Source organism: Ascidia mentula, chromosome 5 (assembly GCF_947561715.1).
Source record: "Ascidia mentula chromosome 5, kaAscMent1.1, whole genome shotgun sequence".
Classification (NCBI taxonomy): domain Eukaryota; kingdom Metazoa; phylum Chordata; class Ascidiacea; order Phlebobranchia; family Ascidiidae; genus Ascidia; species Ascidia mentula.
The window spans coordinates 10,398,905-10,412,766 of record NC_138570.1 but is presented as its reverse complement, the minus strand read 5'-3'; the positions used below and the strand labels follow the sequence as shown (position 1 = coordinate 10,412,766).

The 13,862-nt window shown below is 40.0% G+C and overlaps 2 protein-coding genes across 11 annotated transcripts in view; one reads left to right on the top strand and one right to left on the bottom strand.

Moving 5' to 3' along the window:
* The window catches only part of LOC145901628 (dedicator of cytokinesis protein 9-like), a 48,707-nt gene that overhangs the window by 26,359 nt on the left and 8,486 nt on the right, over positions 1-13,862 (top strand). For 5 of the 10 annotated variants that reach the window (XM_082989386.1, XM_082989378.1, XM_082989384.1 and 2 more), the window contains exons 22-38: positions 171-364; positions 587-686; positions 922-1,059; positions 1,748-1,853; positions 2,247-2,306; positions 3,372-3,531; positions 4,189-4,315; positions 4,584-4,740; positions 4,944-5,050; positions 5,195-5,373; positions 5,610-5,666; positions 5,790-5,813; positions 7,028-7,149; positions 7,323-7,444; positions 7,892-8,029; positions 8,568-8,750; positions 10,038-10,151. In XM_082989386.1, coding sequence (XP_082845512.1) covers positions 171-364; positions 587-686; positions 922-1,059; positions 1,748-1,853; positions 2,247-2,306; positions 3,372-3,531; positions 4,189-4,315; positions 4,584-4,740; positions 4,944-5,050; positions 5,195-5,373; positions 5,610-5,666; positions 5,790-5,813; positions 7,028-7,149; positions 7,323-7,444; positions 7,892-8,029; positions 8,568-8,750; positions 10,038-10,151 — 2,088 coding nt within the window. The remainder of the gene's footprint in view (positions 1-170; positions 365-586; positions 687-921; positions 1,060-1,747; positions 1,854-2,246; positions 2,307-3,371; positions 3,532-4,188; positions 4,316-4,583; positions 4,741-4,943; positions 5,051-5,194; positions 5,374-5,609; positions 5,667-5,789; positions 5,814-7,027; positions 7,150-7,322; positions 7,445-7,891; positions 8,030-8,567; positions 8,751-10,037; positions 10,152-13,862) is intronic. The other 5 variants (XM_082989380.1, XM_082989382.1, XM_082989381.1 and 2 more) reach the window with 5 other exon arrangements.
* Positions 11,267-13,291, bottom strand: LOC145903255 (uncharacterized). Its single transcript, XM_082991320.1, has 2 exons — positions 13,030-13,291; positions 11,267-12,398 (listed from the first exon to the last, which is right to left on the bottom strand). The coding sequence occupies exons 1-2, from the start codon at positions 13,177-13,179 to the stop codon at positions 11,565-11,567; spliced, it is 984 nt and encodes a 327-aa protein (XP_082847446.1). The 5' UTR covers positions 13,180-13,291; the 3' UTR covers positions 11,267-11,564.

The window sequence follows — 13,862 nt, the reverse complement described above, 5'->3', positions numbered from 1 at the left end:
TTATAATAGAAATCGCGTATATATTGAGATATTACAGGTCCATTCCCAAAAAGAAAAAATACAGGATGCTGAGCGTATATGTTTACATGAATATCTACAAATCTTAATATTTTTAAAACTTTAACCTTCACACTCTGTCTTTATTTGATTTTGTATTCCCTTCTGTCCAGTACATATTTGTCGCTCCACCGTGGAAGGATTACAAGAGCAAAACAGTCCATGAGCAACTCGCCAATGGGATGGAGGCAATGCTTCGTCCCACCGCAGCCGACTTCCTCACATCCAACAAACTCCTTCTCCACTCCAACTTCTTCCTTCAGATTATTGTTAAAAGCATGGCGCAACATCTCATCTTCACACAGAAGTAGGTTTTGTGTTCTCTTGAATGACGTGACAAGTGTTGTTGTATGCCAGATGTGGACGGATAGTGTATGTTTGTCAGTTAGTTGCTTTCTTCAACGGCAATTGTACGATGTTACACTTTCACTTGTAGCTTAAACTGAGGGAAACTAGGGGTTCCCACTGATCATTGTACAATTGTACACAGTTTCAACCCATTTTAAGTTTTTTGCACTTAAATTTTTAGATTGAAAACAAAGAGGAACGAACGTTTTCCACTTTCCTTCCAACACGCCGTTCAATGCTTGTGCACAACCACTGTTCCTCACATAACCAAGAAATGGAAGGTCTGTTTTACTCTTTTTAGAATAAAGTTCTTTGCTAAAAGGCCCAGCTTAAGTTATGAGCAAAAATAATTTAAATTTGTAAAAAAGTTATTCACCGACTTGGAATGGAAAAAGAAATAGTTATTTTCTTTACTTTTTTTTTTGTTTTTTTCTTTAAAGTGGACAAATTTTTGACGTGTTTCTGGACAATGTTTTATAACCAATAATCAAAACTCAAAGCCTTGTTTGTTTTCAGAGCAACTACACGGACGTACACAACGCTAACGTTAGTCTTGCAACCTTTATCAAACATTGCTTTACTTACATCGACCGTGGATTCGTGTTCAAACTCATCAACCAATACATGGACAATTTCGCTCCAGGCGATTCCAAGGTATATCGTCCAATTTTACTCGCAAAACCCAAGTAACCTTCACACTTTCAAAACATCTCAAATATTTTGTATTTATTTTGTTAAAAAGTCTACTTACTTTTAAGTTTGTGAAGTCAAGCGTGACCTCACGTGCCACAAGGTGCAAAAAAATGAATTATTGTAACGAGAGAAGTGAATACCGCCACTGTTTATTAAGTTTCGTAGTCAGCGTTATTGTTTGAGCTTTCACAGATAGACAGTTTTTGCGTTTTAGGCTTTTTAAGTGTGCAACTGCAATACCGTTAATGGTGTTGATTCGAGCTTAAATGCGTTGACTCAGTAACGGTTCGTTGGTAAAGGTTCGTAAGTTGATGAATTAAGCGGAACAAAATAAATAACACAAAATCCAAAACTCCTTACACTGTTGCACAAAAAGCAGAATTGAATTGTTTGTGATTCGCTCCTCTTCTTTAAAATAGGTAGAAACAGTAGAGTTGGTATCTAGTTGCTAGGTCGGGTACCAATGTATGTTCTATCGTTTTGTCATAGGCCTTTGTCTTTTATATTCGGCAATATAATTGTTTCGGGAGTCGAAATATTAAAGTTATTACAATAGTTGTATAATGAGACGCCCAAGAGAAGTTCACAACTACACAAAAGTTCACCACGCTCGAAAAGCATGCTTACATATTCGTTTAATTTCCCCCAGGTCTTGTTCGAGTTGAAGTTCGAGTTCTTGCGCATCATCTGCTACCACGAACATTACATCCCACTTAATCTGCCATTCGCCTGCAATGCCAAGAGCTCAAAAAACGGTAAGCGTTCACCATCCCATCAGGACGATATCTTTCGCAACAAGTTGGTAACTGCACTTGACAAACCTGTAGTTAACTTCTTTGAGGATTGTTTGTATTTTCATAGATCTACTTCTGAAAACGAATTGTGTAAAAGTGTGGGCATATTTGTCAAAATAACTACAATTAAATGACTGTTTGCAAACAATTTTGTGACATTTACCATTTTGCTTGTATTGCCATTCATTTAACAATCACGCCGAGATGATGAAACAAAAACACACAAGTAGCAATCTCTATTGGCTAATAATTCTAACTCGGTGATGATCCTTCATAAAAATCACGGTGTGAAATGTTATCACGCATCACATGATCCATGATACGCTTTAATATCATTTGTCGCTGCTCCGTCAGACGACAGTTGGTGGATCACGAAAGGAGAACGCAGGGCGAGGATATCGAGGATTACAAGAGGTCAGAACCGCAAATTCCGTCTCCGTGCTCGTCAAAACTTACCAGCTCACATAAAAACCGCATCATTCAAATTTACCAAGCTCACAAATGCACCATTGGGTGGCGGTAGAGTGAGGAATGTGCGCTCCCGCCTTCAGTGCGTCTTTTCTAACGCCTTGTCACCATAAAGCAACCTGCTATGTGTGCGTGTGTTTGTGTAATATGCATGGAAATGGGAACCCCGCGGATACAAGTCTATCCTGTCATTAAACTCCCAGTGGGACATGTTGGAAATAAATTGGCTTTGTTTCACATTTGAAACAGTGAAGCAATATCTTGGTGGGGGAATTAGACCATTTGGCAAGCAGTTTTACGTGCGAGCAATTTAAATCTTTTCACACTGAGAAGTTACTGTTTGAAATAATATGTATGTTTTGTATATATGCCCTGCCTGTTTTAATTAACAATTTGGTTTGAAGTTGTGCCCGAAGATATCTGCGGTTCATTTCAACTTTCAACAATTCTATTTTGCTCTTGGCAGTTCTTTGATAAAAATATCCTGGTCCATAATTGCGAGTTTTTCAGACCGCCTAAAAGCTCCAAAAGTCAGGGTCAAAGCGTCAAGCAGTTTGCTGGTGCGTTCGTAAACTCTTAAGCGAACACATCGCCAGAAAGCATTCCTGTGGCAAGCACGTCTGTAGGGACTCGGTTAAAATATGCCGGCGTTTGGCCTCTCACCAAATTTAAATCAGTGAAAAGACAAAATTTCTCTTTATTACGTTTTTGAAACTAATTATTTCCTACTTAACTGGTCATGAGTTGAACGGCATGTCTAGCTTGTTATAATGGTGCGCATTATAAAACGCATGAGCCATCTTCATGCAGGTTTCTATACTATGTGCGTTTCATCGGTATTTGCTCCCATGTACTTGTACTTAAAATCACGCAGCATCTTTTCACCAGTCTTTCCATCAAAACTTACATCCATCTATCTTCTTCATATCATAAGCTGTACAAGCACAACACCTTTGTATCATGTTGTAATTTAGCTCTACAAGCACTATGTTACGTATGTTGTGTTTGTAGATTACAGCTATTGTTTGACGGACGAATATTGCCGTCTTCATTTCCTCACCGGCCTCCTGCTGAAGAGCGTGTGTTCGGCGATGTACGAAACCCCAGATGTGAGAAACATCGCCATTGAAACCTTAAGAAACCTCCTCGCAAAACATGTTTTCGACGATCGGTAAGCCCAGCTGTGTTTGTTGTATTGTAGGAAACCACTTACGTCTGCGTGTTCAATCTTAATGGCCTGACAGATAATCCCATTTTGCTTGAAACTGATATATGAAACCACAGCCACGTTCAAACAAGCGAAGGTATTAAAAATCGATTATCGTCGCTCATGGAAAATTGACTTGCTGTTCTTTAAAAAATGTGCAATAGTTTTGTTGAAATTACAGCAAAATAAATATTTTGACACTTGTCATGAAACTGCACGCAAACCCTCAAAAAATCGTGTGTATTATAGCATGTAAGCACACAAACCAGACATTAATTTCATTCTAAACATCAACTAAATGACGAATAGATTTGTTTTCAAATATGTCAGTTTGTTTGAAGGCGCTGTTTACTGGAATTCTCCTATTGAAATGTCGATATATTTTTACTTAAATTTATAATTTCACCGACCTGTGCAGAAGTTGCGATTCGAAATGCTACTTAATATAGACGTGGGCGATGACGTAATAGATTATGAGATTACGGCAGTTATTTGGCATATGTTAAAGTTCAACCAGCTAAACTTCGCCGTGCTTTGCTTATTTGTAGTGATTAGATTATGGCAGGCATTTACGTTCGCGTGTCGGTGGTCGAAACTTCTGCCAACCTCGTTTATTTCCAGATACCGAAGCCGGCAGCAGCAGTCACGCATCGCTGCACTTTATTTGCCCTTCCTGCGCATTCTCTTGGATAATGTTGGTCGACTTTCGTACGATGCTGATGCTCCCTTGAACAAGGATGGGTCACATGTGAGTATATTATGCGCATATTTACATTGTTCCAACGGCTCTAGCATGAAGATATTTTCCCTTCTCGCGGCTGTATGTATTTTGCTTTATCCCTTGGAATTTTTATTGTTCTCAATATAGCTTCTGACCTTCTGGCAAAAAAACCTTATCAGGGTTATTACGAAACGTTGGTGGATTATATTCTGAGATAAATTCTATTATATTATAAATAAAGATACGCAGCATGTTTCTTCGCATTTTATATTTACAAACATTTTCTTAATTCCAGTCATCTCGAGATGATTTGACCGAGCCGGGCACGCCGCTACGTGGCGCTGGAGAGAGCACACCGGCTTTGGCCAACGTGTTCACCCTGCCACCTATCGGTGATAAGAGCGGGAGTCTTCGAGCAAGAATCACCGACCCAAATATAATGAGCGCCATTTGTAAGTAAAATCCTGACTTCGTGCCATCAACGCGATGTACCGGCAAAATTTAATTTCTTAAAAAACATTTTATATTTTTGTCGTTTTTATTATATATTTACACGCATCAAAAGGTATCATGTTTACTAGCAAAAGTAACGTAAATATTTCAAAAATACGTATTTCAAGTGCTTTTCATTACATTTTCTATTTCCATGCTTTAGCAAATCCCGGAAGTAGCTTGTTGTCACGTGGATCACGTGGTTCGATGGCGATCAACGAGAATTCAAGCAATATGTCGAACGGCACAGAAAAACTGCCTGTGGATAAGGTAAACTATCTCATTGCGTGTGGGAAAGATATTGACTGAATCAAAGTATGTGATCAAATAAAATACTAAACTAACACATTGAGTGCATGTGTTGTGGTTTAACGCCTACGCCATTTAATCAGCAAACAACATTATATTGTACAGACGTTCAGTACAGCAAGCGCCACAAGATTTGCCGCAAACGAACGTCTTGACCCGACCGAGATTCGAAGTTTGCTCGTGTGTTTTCTCCACATCATCAACCAACTTCCCAACGACGCTTTGCATGGATTTTGGCGCGACTCAACCACAGAGGAACAGATCGAATTTTTCGACGTTCTCGAGTAAGTTTTTTGTGTGCTCGTATTATAGAATTTGAACGTTAATGGTGGTTGCTGCTTTTAAAGCGTTATCATGTGTCAAGATTTACTTTTGATCCCTTCAAACACAATACGATTTTATTAAACATTCATATTACAGATGGTCGCCTTTTTCTTGTGCTTTTTTGTTTATCGCTGAACAAAAGCCGTTATTGTTAGTCAAAATTATCCGCTTGTCATAATTTCTTTTATGCACGCAGATTATGTATGAGCCACTTCCGTTATACCGGACGAAAGCAGCAGTTCCAGGGAATCAGGTACGTTTTCCTCTGCATGGGTTTCTGGCCCTGGGTGTCTGAGTTTTTGCTTTTGTTTTTGACTGCCGTAAAATGCAGTTTGTGTTGACTCTATTTCAAATTGCTTATTTCAAACGTTTGTAGCCCAGTCATGAGCAGAAACACGAGGTAAAGGAATGGCTTAGAAATAACTGCTATAGTGCTGAAACATATATTAACTATCTTGTATAGATGGACGTACACAGCCATGTATACATAGTCATGTAAATATACGCACTGTAGAAAAACATGTGTTAGCATTTAAGTTTCCACTTCCACGTACAAACGAGTTAGCTGGGAATTTTCTGACGAAGACAACTGGTAAAGTAGTCTGGATCGCATATTTTATCTTGTAACGTAACTTTTTGTCCCCATCATTGTGAGTTTGGCAGGCCTAATGTAATTGGCCGACAGCAGTTTCGTGACGTTTGACCGCAAATGTCAACACTCTAAGTGGCAATTTTCTTTTTTTCATGCGATATTTGAAACTTGGCGGACGAACTACTTCCGTCTGTTTTACTTCCTCGTTTGCGACGCTTGTAATTTAATGGTAAGCCCACGAAGTGCCTGGAGTTTGCTGTACTGCATGTTTCTAATTCCAAACCCACCCGTTTGCCTCGACCTGGTCTGGGTGGTTCCCCTACTATGTGAGGGAGCTCTAATTTCCTTTTCCTGCTAAACATTGGGTGGCTCTAACACCGGTTCAAATATATGATTGTCTTCGATTCTGGCATTACGATACTAAGCTTTTTATGTTATCAAACATGGCCACCTTGTACACGTATGTCACTTTGTTATTGACAATCATCACGTATCATATTACGTTTCCATGCTTCCTTGTTTAATTCACATCATATCATCATTGCTTACCACAGTTTCATTTTTTAAATTTGGGCTTTAATTTTCCAATAATCGGTAGTAAAATAACCCAGCAGTAGATTAAGCAAGTTTTGTAAGATGATAATGTGTGACATCATCAATAATTGTTGATGTGTTTAGTCCCAATAATCTCGTGAAATTGTTGGGAGAAAAGCAAAATATTTTTTCCGGTAAATTCTGCTGACTAACATATTCTCTCCCAACTCCTTAAAGTTGGAATAATTTTTTCTGCAAATTTCGATTTTTGTTTTAAAATAATGACAATCTGCAATACAAGTCACATGATTCCTCGTTACCAACCGGATAAGAGTAATTATCGCACAATCATTTTCCGGCCATTAATTTGTGAAAACTGAAGCCGAGTTAATTTGTGACCAATCTCTGACTGCAATTTGCGTTTGATGTTGAACAAAAACCGAACAACTAAAATGTCTCGAATTCACACAACTTATTGTCGTTCGTAGATTCGGTTCTCTTTCTAAAATCACGAACAGTAACAAGTTCAAATCTCTTCCCGTCCGCATTCGATCTTCGACGGCCCAACATTACAAACATGTCAGCATTGTCGCAGAACCGATGGTTACTCGTAAGTAACGTTAAAAATATCTTAATGTGTTCGAATTGGAGAATGGACATTCAAAAATGCCACAACATAATTTTATTTAGGAACCTTTTGTTTAACAAAGCATACGACGTTGTTTTTACCAACCTATAATAAACGTATACCAATTGCCGCAACGCTCTGATTGGTTGTTGCAGAGGCGTCACACATGATCGACGATGCGGAACTGAGTCAGCTGACCCTTCTCGAATCGAACCTTTCCACCGAAGTTAGCCTCATCGTGCTTGACATGTTTGCCGAGTTTATGAGGCAATACAAAGTAGGTAACTAAAAAAGCAACCCACTTCCCACTGTGAATCACGTATCAGTGACTGGATCGTGTCCATAACAGTCGCAATGACCCAAACACTTGCTCAGTACATGTAAAACCGACACCATTGATCACGCATAAGTATACACAGAAACATCACCGCTACTTCTCCATTTGTCGCTGTTCTATTTGGCGTTCACGTAAAACATTAGTTTATTAATCGTTTAATATTTTAGTGTTATGACGTTTGCTTTAATGTAAACCAGTCCCTGAATGGATTAATACCATGTCGCAATTACGAGGCTTGATCTGTCAGACACTAGATGTTATTGAACGAGTACTTACATGGTTTATTTTCAAAGCCTAAAAAAACAACATTAGTTTCGGTAGCAACACTTTCCGGAAAAAGTTTTCCAGACCCGCCCACTTACACATGCACAACTTTTGTTTTCGCAGAAACAACTGCAATCACGTGACGGCGACAGCCCACTGATGCGCAAGTTATTCGCAGTCATGCTGACGTTTCTTCAGATCAGCCAATCAGAGTTCGTGCTCAAACACGCATTCGCTTCCTTCCGTCTATTCCTGTGCAAGGTATGACGTCAGACGATGTGTCAAGTTGAACTGTGGACCTTTCCTGAAATGATTTTAACAATGCGCAGAATTCCTAATAATAGCATTCATGACTTTACAATGTGACTTGACTTTACAATGGATAAACTATGGACTGTTGGATTTTTATTCTAGCCCGCCAGATGTTGGTATTGTCACTTTAGAACACAATTTGTAATGGAATTAAATTTAATCTAATCCAAGTTTGTTTTTTTGGCTGCAGCTTTCAAACGTTAATTTCAGTTCGTAATTGAATTGTTTTGTGAATCTATAATGTAAACGAATAGTCCAGTACATATACACATGACCCATTACTTGTCAAATATTGATGAAGTTCTGACCACCGAGTCGAAACAGTCTCCCACCTTTATTCTATACAAACACATGTTTGAAAACAAGTAATATTTTTCTACGTATAAAGTTGGCGTTTCGGTCGTGTTTACCCATGTATGTCGGATCGTTTTGAACGTGTTTTGTGAATGGGACTTTTCAAGCAAAGACTATTTTTTTGTCTTCGCAGTTTCCCAACGTGTTGTTCCGCGGTTCGGCGGACATGTGTGCTTCGATCATCTACCATTCACTGAGATGTTGTAACTCACGACTCGCCTCCACCAGATCGGAAGCATGCGCCCTTTTATACCTACTCATGAGGAGCAACTTCGAACACGGCCCTGGCAGAAATTTTGTGCGTTCCCATTTGCAGGTAACTCAGAGTGCATGTCGTCTGATTGTCACTTCCTGGGCTTTGGTGAACGGCTGAGTCGGATGGTCTTTAGGTGTTTCTGACAGCAATGTAACAGACAGTCGTTTTATGATTTTATAAGTCGCGTTAAGTTGAAATGTACCATCTACTTGTTTTGCACGGTTGGAAGAATATTAACCACAACCTTCCCTTGCTTTATATATTTATTAGCTGTAAAATCGTTTGTGTGGCAATTGTACAATGAGAATTGCAAGTTGTGTTAAATTAGGCGCAAACGATCTGGTCGTTACTATTATCGTGACCTGTTTGTGTATTTTGTCTGAAATTACAACCAACAAACCCGTGTAACTTTCCATTCAAAACACAACAATAATATTAATAATACACATCGTGACTCGTTAAACGCTATTTGTTGAAACTTCCGTTAATTCCCGACCTAAATTAGTGCGGGCAGACAAATTTCCACTACTATCTGTCTCATAGTCTGTCGCGTTTTTGCGCGGCCAAATAAACTCCGCCCTAAAAACCTTAATCTCGTTCCCCTTATTCGCCTCCCGAACCCTCAACTCACAGCACGCAGATTCTTCCGAATGCGTGTTCTCGTCACGTGACCAGTCACTGGCCTCTCAGTTTTCCCGGAAGTTGACCGAAAAGTGACGTCGGCTAAATTTAGGCGCAGACATTTGCTGCCTTTTAGTCAACCTTTTGTGGTAGTTCCCCGAAAGTTAATGACGTCGCAATTTTGATCGGTTGTCAGTTTTGGCCGTGTAAGGTGTGGCTTTTAATGCTACCTGGCGCGTCGGTTGTTCTATATATGGACACTAGAGATTGTCTTTTCTAAGTATTACTTACAGGGAAGTTTTCTAGAGATTTCATTTTGGGGAATACAACTATATTTATAACTATTTGTAGTGATTTATCTGCAGTCTTGTAAAGAAAATGTCGGGAATGTTTGACTAAATTTTCACTATTTTAATGCAACGTTTTGGTTTAGTGAATTATTTATGTCGCAGTTTCGGTTTTCAAATGTTTTAACCTCGTCCAACCATTTTCAAGTTGTCATTTTCCACTTCCAATCGCCATGAAGCGGTTAAACACCAAGGGTAATGAATAAACCAAACGTTGACAGATTGTACCTCAGTGTATGCAAAACCTTGCATAATGCACATGAGGGTATTTTGTATAGGTCAGTATTGGGTGAGTCAATCACCGCGGGTCGCATCCCAGGAATTCTACACATCGTATACTTTGCATTGATGTCATCTAACAGCTTTCCATCCGTTTCAGATGATCAAGTCGGTGTCACAGCTAATAAGCGAGGAAGTTGGAATCGGCAGTTCCCGTTTCCAACATTCTCTCTCGGTCATCAACAATTACGCTATCAGCGACAAGGGCATGCAGGTGAGGCCACGTGACCTTTCAATGCGCGTTTTAATTTCTTGCGTCGTAACAAAAATTTTAGTCATAATCTTTGCTATGAACAACGATTTTTGTGGAGTTTTGACAAAAATGAATCAAACATAATAAATAGAGAAAATACTAGAACTGGATACACTGCGTTGTCTTTACGCTATGGTTAATTTACTTTTGAATATATGCAAACGCCTGAAGGTTATATAACAACAAATATTTTTATTATGCATGGATTGGTTTGTGAAAGTTTGTTTTCTTCAAATTGCCTGTTGTCTCTATGACTAACGGAGACTAACAGATTTAGCAGAAAATACAATAAAAAATCCGGAGTCGTCTGTTTAACGTTTAACGCTTATTGCGATAAGCGAGGCCTGCAAACACAGGCGAATCGAAGAAAAACGTTAAACAGACGACTCAGGATTTTTTATTGTATTTTCTGGAATGGTTTGTTTTGATTATGTGTGGTTAACATAAAACACAACGTTTCCTGGGGAAAAAGGGATGAATTTCAGCTATATTCCTATATAAATCGCACTTACTGTCGTCACGTACATCTCTTGTTGGTAAAAAAGAATTCCTAACAAACATGTTTTTCTGAACATTGTTATTTTGTTCAATGTTTGTTCGACGTTAGCCCCGGGCTATGACCCGAACGCTCTGTTTACTACGTTTGGCGAAGAGCTTTCGATGATGTCCGCCTATATTAGGCATTACGCGCCATATGCTAGTCGAAAAACAGTAATTATCTAACCGCTTAAAACGTTGACAACCTGGCTTCTAACGCCATACACGTACGTTCTTAACCCCCTGGTCCAGAATAAACCCGATTAGCATCACCAATTAGTATTTTAAGTGCTCCAGTCGGCGCGCTATCGAATGACCATTAATCGTAAAGTTTTAAATTGGTTTGTGAGTGGTAATCACCTACATTCAAAAAGCCACATTCAAAAATATCTTAAACGGTGACGTTGCGGCCGGCCTAGAAACTCTTTACTACATCACGACTACAAGCCTAGCAAGCAAACGCACGCTCCAATTTGCATTTAATCCCTTTGTACCTTCTGTAGCGTGACGTCTCGACCCCAACATGTCTATACTGCATGTTAAAATAACACAGAAAATGAAAAACCAACGTTCGTTTTCTTAATTTATTTAGACATGTACGTAAAAGCGAGACAAACACAAATAAAGACTGTTGAAAAGTTAACGTAAAGGAAAAGGGAAGAAATGCGGCCAAAAGTCGTGAGTGGAAGTGAAGACGGCAGATGTTGGTATTTCTTGTGCGAGGAACAAATCTTGTGCACGCGGCATGGAAAGGCAATTAACCGACCACGAAGCAATCCATCAGTCGCGGCGATCCGTCGCTAATTGCCCAATTGTGCGCCGAAAATATCCCCGACATCACGTGGTGCATTTGTACATTCTCAACAAGGCGGCGTTGTTGTGATTGTTCTGGTTTTCCTTGTTGTTTGATTCCCCTAACACGGTAGCCTTGTAAAGTGCTTTCAGCGGTGATTCCTCTCTGCTGCTGTGGCGCGATCTGTCGGGAGATCCGTTCTCTTGGCGTCCCAGTATCTTGGCGAAACTACTCGAACGGAATATTCCACCTTTGTTGTCGCCCTTGTGTGAATTGCTCACCCTTCTGGCTGGCGACACGTATTGATAATCCCGTTTCACTTCACCGTCGATCACAACCGGTGGGGTAATCACGTGATCATTGTGCGTACTAACAGTGGAGCTCCGAAGCCGAATCCCCATTTTTCCTGGTGATATAGGAGGCTTTCCACTAAGTGCAACGGAAAGTCGAGAACCTGAGCCCGAACTTCCAGCGCTGTCCCGGTGTTGGTCGTATGCCATAGGTAGAGGGTAATCCATGCCACTGTCTTTTCTCTCCGCAACTCCGTTCACTGCTTCCTCCTTTGCGAAAACCTCGCTGTTGAGGCTGCTCGTTTCCGACTTGTCGTGTCTTTCAAAATCTTCGCTGCCTCGTTTCTGTTCTCTCTTCACCATGCGCGGAGAAGTTCGCTGCGAACTCGACGAACCTCGGTTGGAGAGCTTTCGTTTTATAGTGCTGTGCGCGTTTCTGAAGGTCGACTTCAAACCTCCGCTGCTGAAAGAAGCTCGTTTTCCTGAATGATCGTTGCTGCTCGCGTCGCTCAGAGCTGGACTGGCAGATCGCACCGCGTCCTCTTGTATCGTGCTTTCTTGTGGCGCGAATCCCTTCAGTCTCGACTTCTGCATGATAACACGAGGAAGGCGTTGGTGATTATTCTAACGAGTCTCGGCGCGGTCACGTTTTATGTGCGCCCTCATAGGATCGTGGTGTTGTGCACTCGCCTCGTTTCGCCTAATATGAGTGTGCTTGGGAACCCCAACCAGCCGCGGTAATACACGAAACCAACACTTCGGGGAAAGTGTCTACACAAGATGCTATCGTGAGTCGTTTTCCTCGGGAGAGATTATGTTTATCGATCCAGACACCGTGTTTTTAGGTTAAAGTTATTGCTGGAAACAACGTTGCGCGTTGTGTTAGTCACAATGCGTGTTAAGAATGAGTCACAGTGCAAAGCCTACTGGGAACTACTTTTGTCCTACAAGTTCGTACAAGCCAATGTATTAGATACGCACGGGTCGCTTTTTCCGTCTTGCCTTGTTTTACCCGCATAAGCATGTTTCACAACGAAACCTAATTAACCGCGGCATTTTTAGTTTTTCGTGCAAACCGCTTTCTGCTGCGAAATTGTAAATGACAGAAAATGGCCTTCTTGTTCATGAAATGCCGCACAGAGGAGCACTTATCGCATAGTAAAGGTCACCTCCCAAATTGGGTGCACAGCGATTTACTCAAGACCCGAAGGCCACGAACCTGATTTTCAAAGTTCACAATCATCTCATCGTATTCTAGTTCGAGCTCATTTAATGTCTCTCCCACTTCGTGGCCGAAATCCAACAACAATGATCCTTTCCACGCCTTTTTCTCATGATTTTCCGATCCGTCACTATCCATCCTTAACATTTGCACCGGACACCAAGCTTAATGTATGGGTGAATGTGTGTATTGGTTGTTTGTCAACTCAAACAGAGACAACTCAAATGAGCTTTTAGGAAGAAAATATTGAACCTAAAAGTTTTCTGTGGGATATAAAAAAAACGTCCGATCTTTGATACCTTGCATTATATATAATCATTTCATGTATAGTATCGTATAATAACTTAAAATTTATGTAGTTTTGCTACGCATATGCTAAAAAGTCACTGTCAGCTACTGCGGAATTTTACGTTATAAAACCAGCATAAAACAAAAATTGTATGAAATCAGTTTTATGTTAATTTTTTTTAATAATAATGGACAAATTCTCCACAAGTTCGTGTTTGGGTGAAAATGTTGCTTGTGAAAAACAAAAATGTCCAGCTTTCTCTGCCACTGTTGATTTAGTCGGCTTGAACAAAATATACAAAGCTTACGCATCACAAATGCCAAAACCATTACCTACACACTATCTCAAAATCTTTCAACAACATTTTCTTGTGTTTGTGACGTTTTTCATTTTTAGAGCAAAAATCACTGCTTATATCACAAACTGTTTTCATATTTAACCTTTCTAGTACAATGGTCTATATCAAAACCCACATCTCGTAATCTGTGTTTACCTTACCTTGTTCTACGTAGTATGTATGAAGTACAGCAATAGTTGCATT

What these genes read in the sequence shown, in the direction of transcription:
- LOC145903255 (XM_082991320.1), bottom strand. Translation starts at nt 13,179, where the DNA reads ATGTTAAGGATGGATAGTGACGGATCGGAAAATCATGAGAAAAAGGCG. An exon ending in TTGTGAACTTTGAAAATCAG is followed by an intron (nt 12,399 to 13,029) that starts GTTCGTGGCCTT and finishes GTTATCATGCAG; the next exon opens with AAGTCGAGACTGAAGGGATT.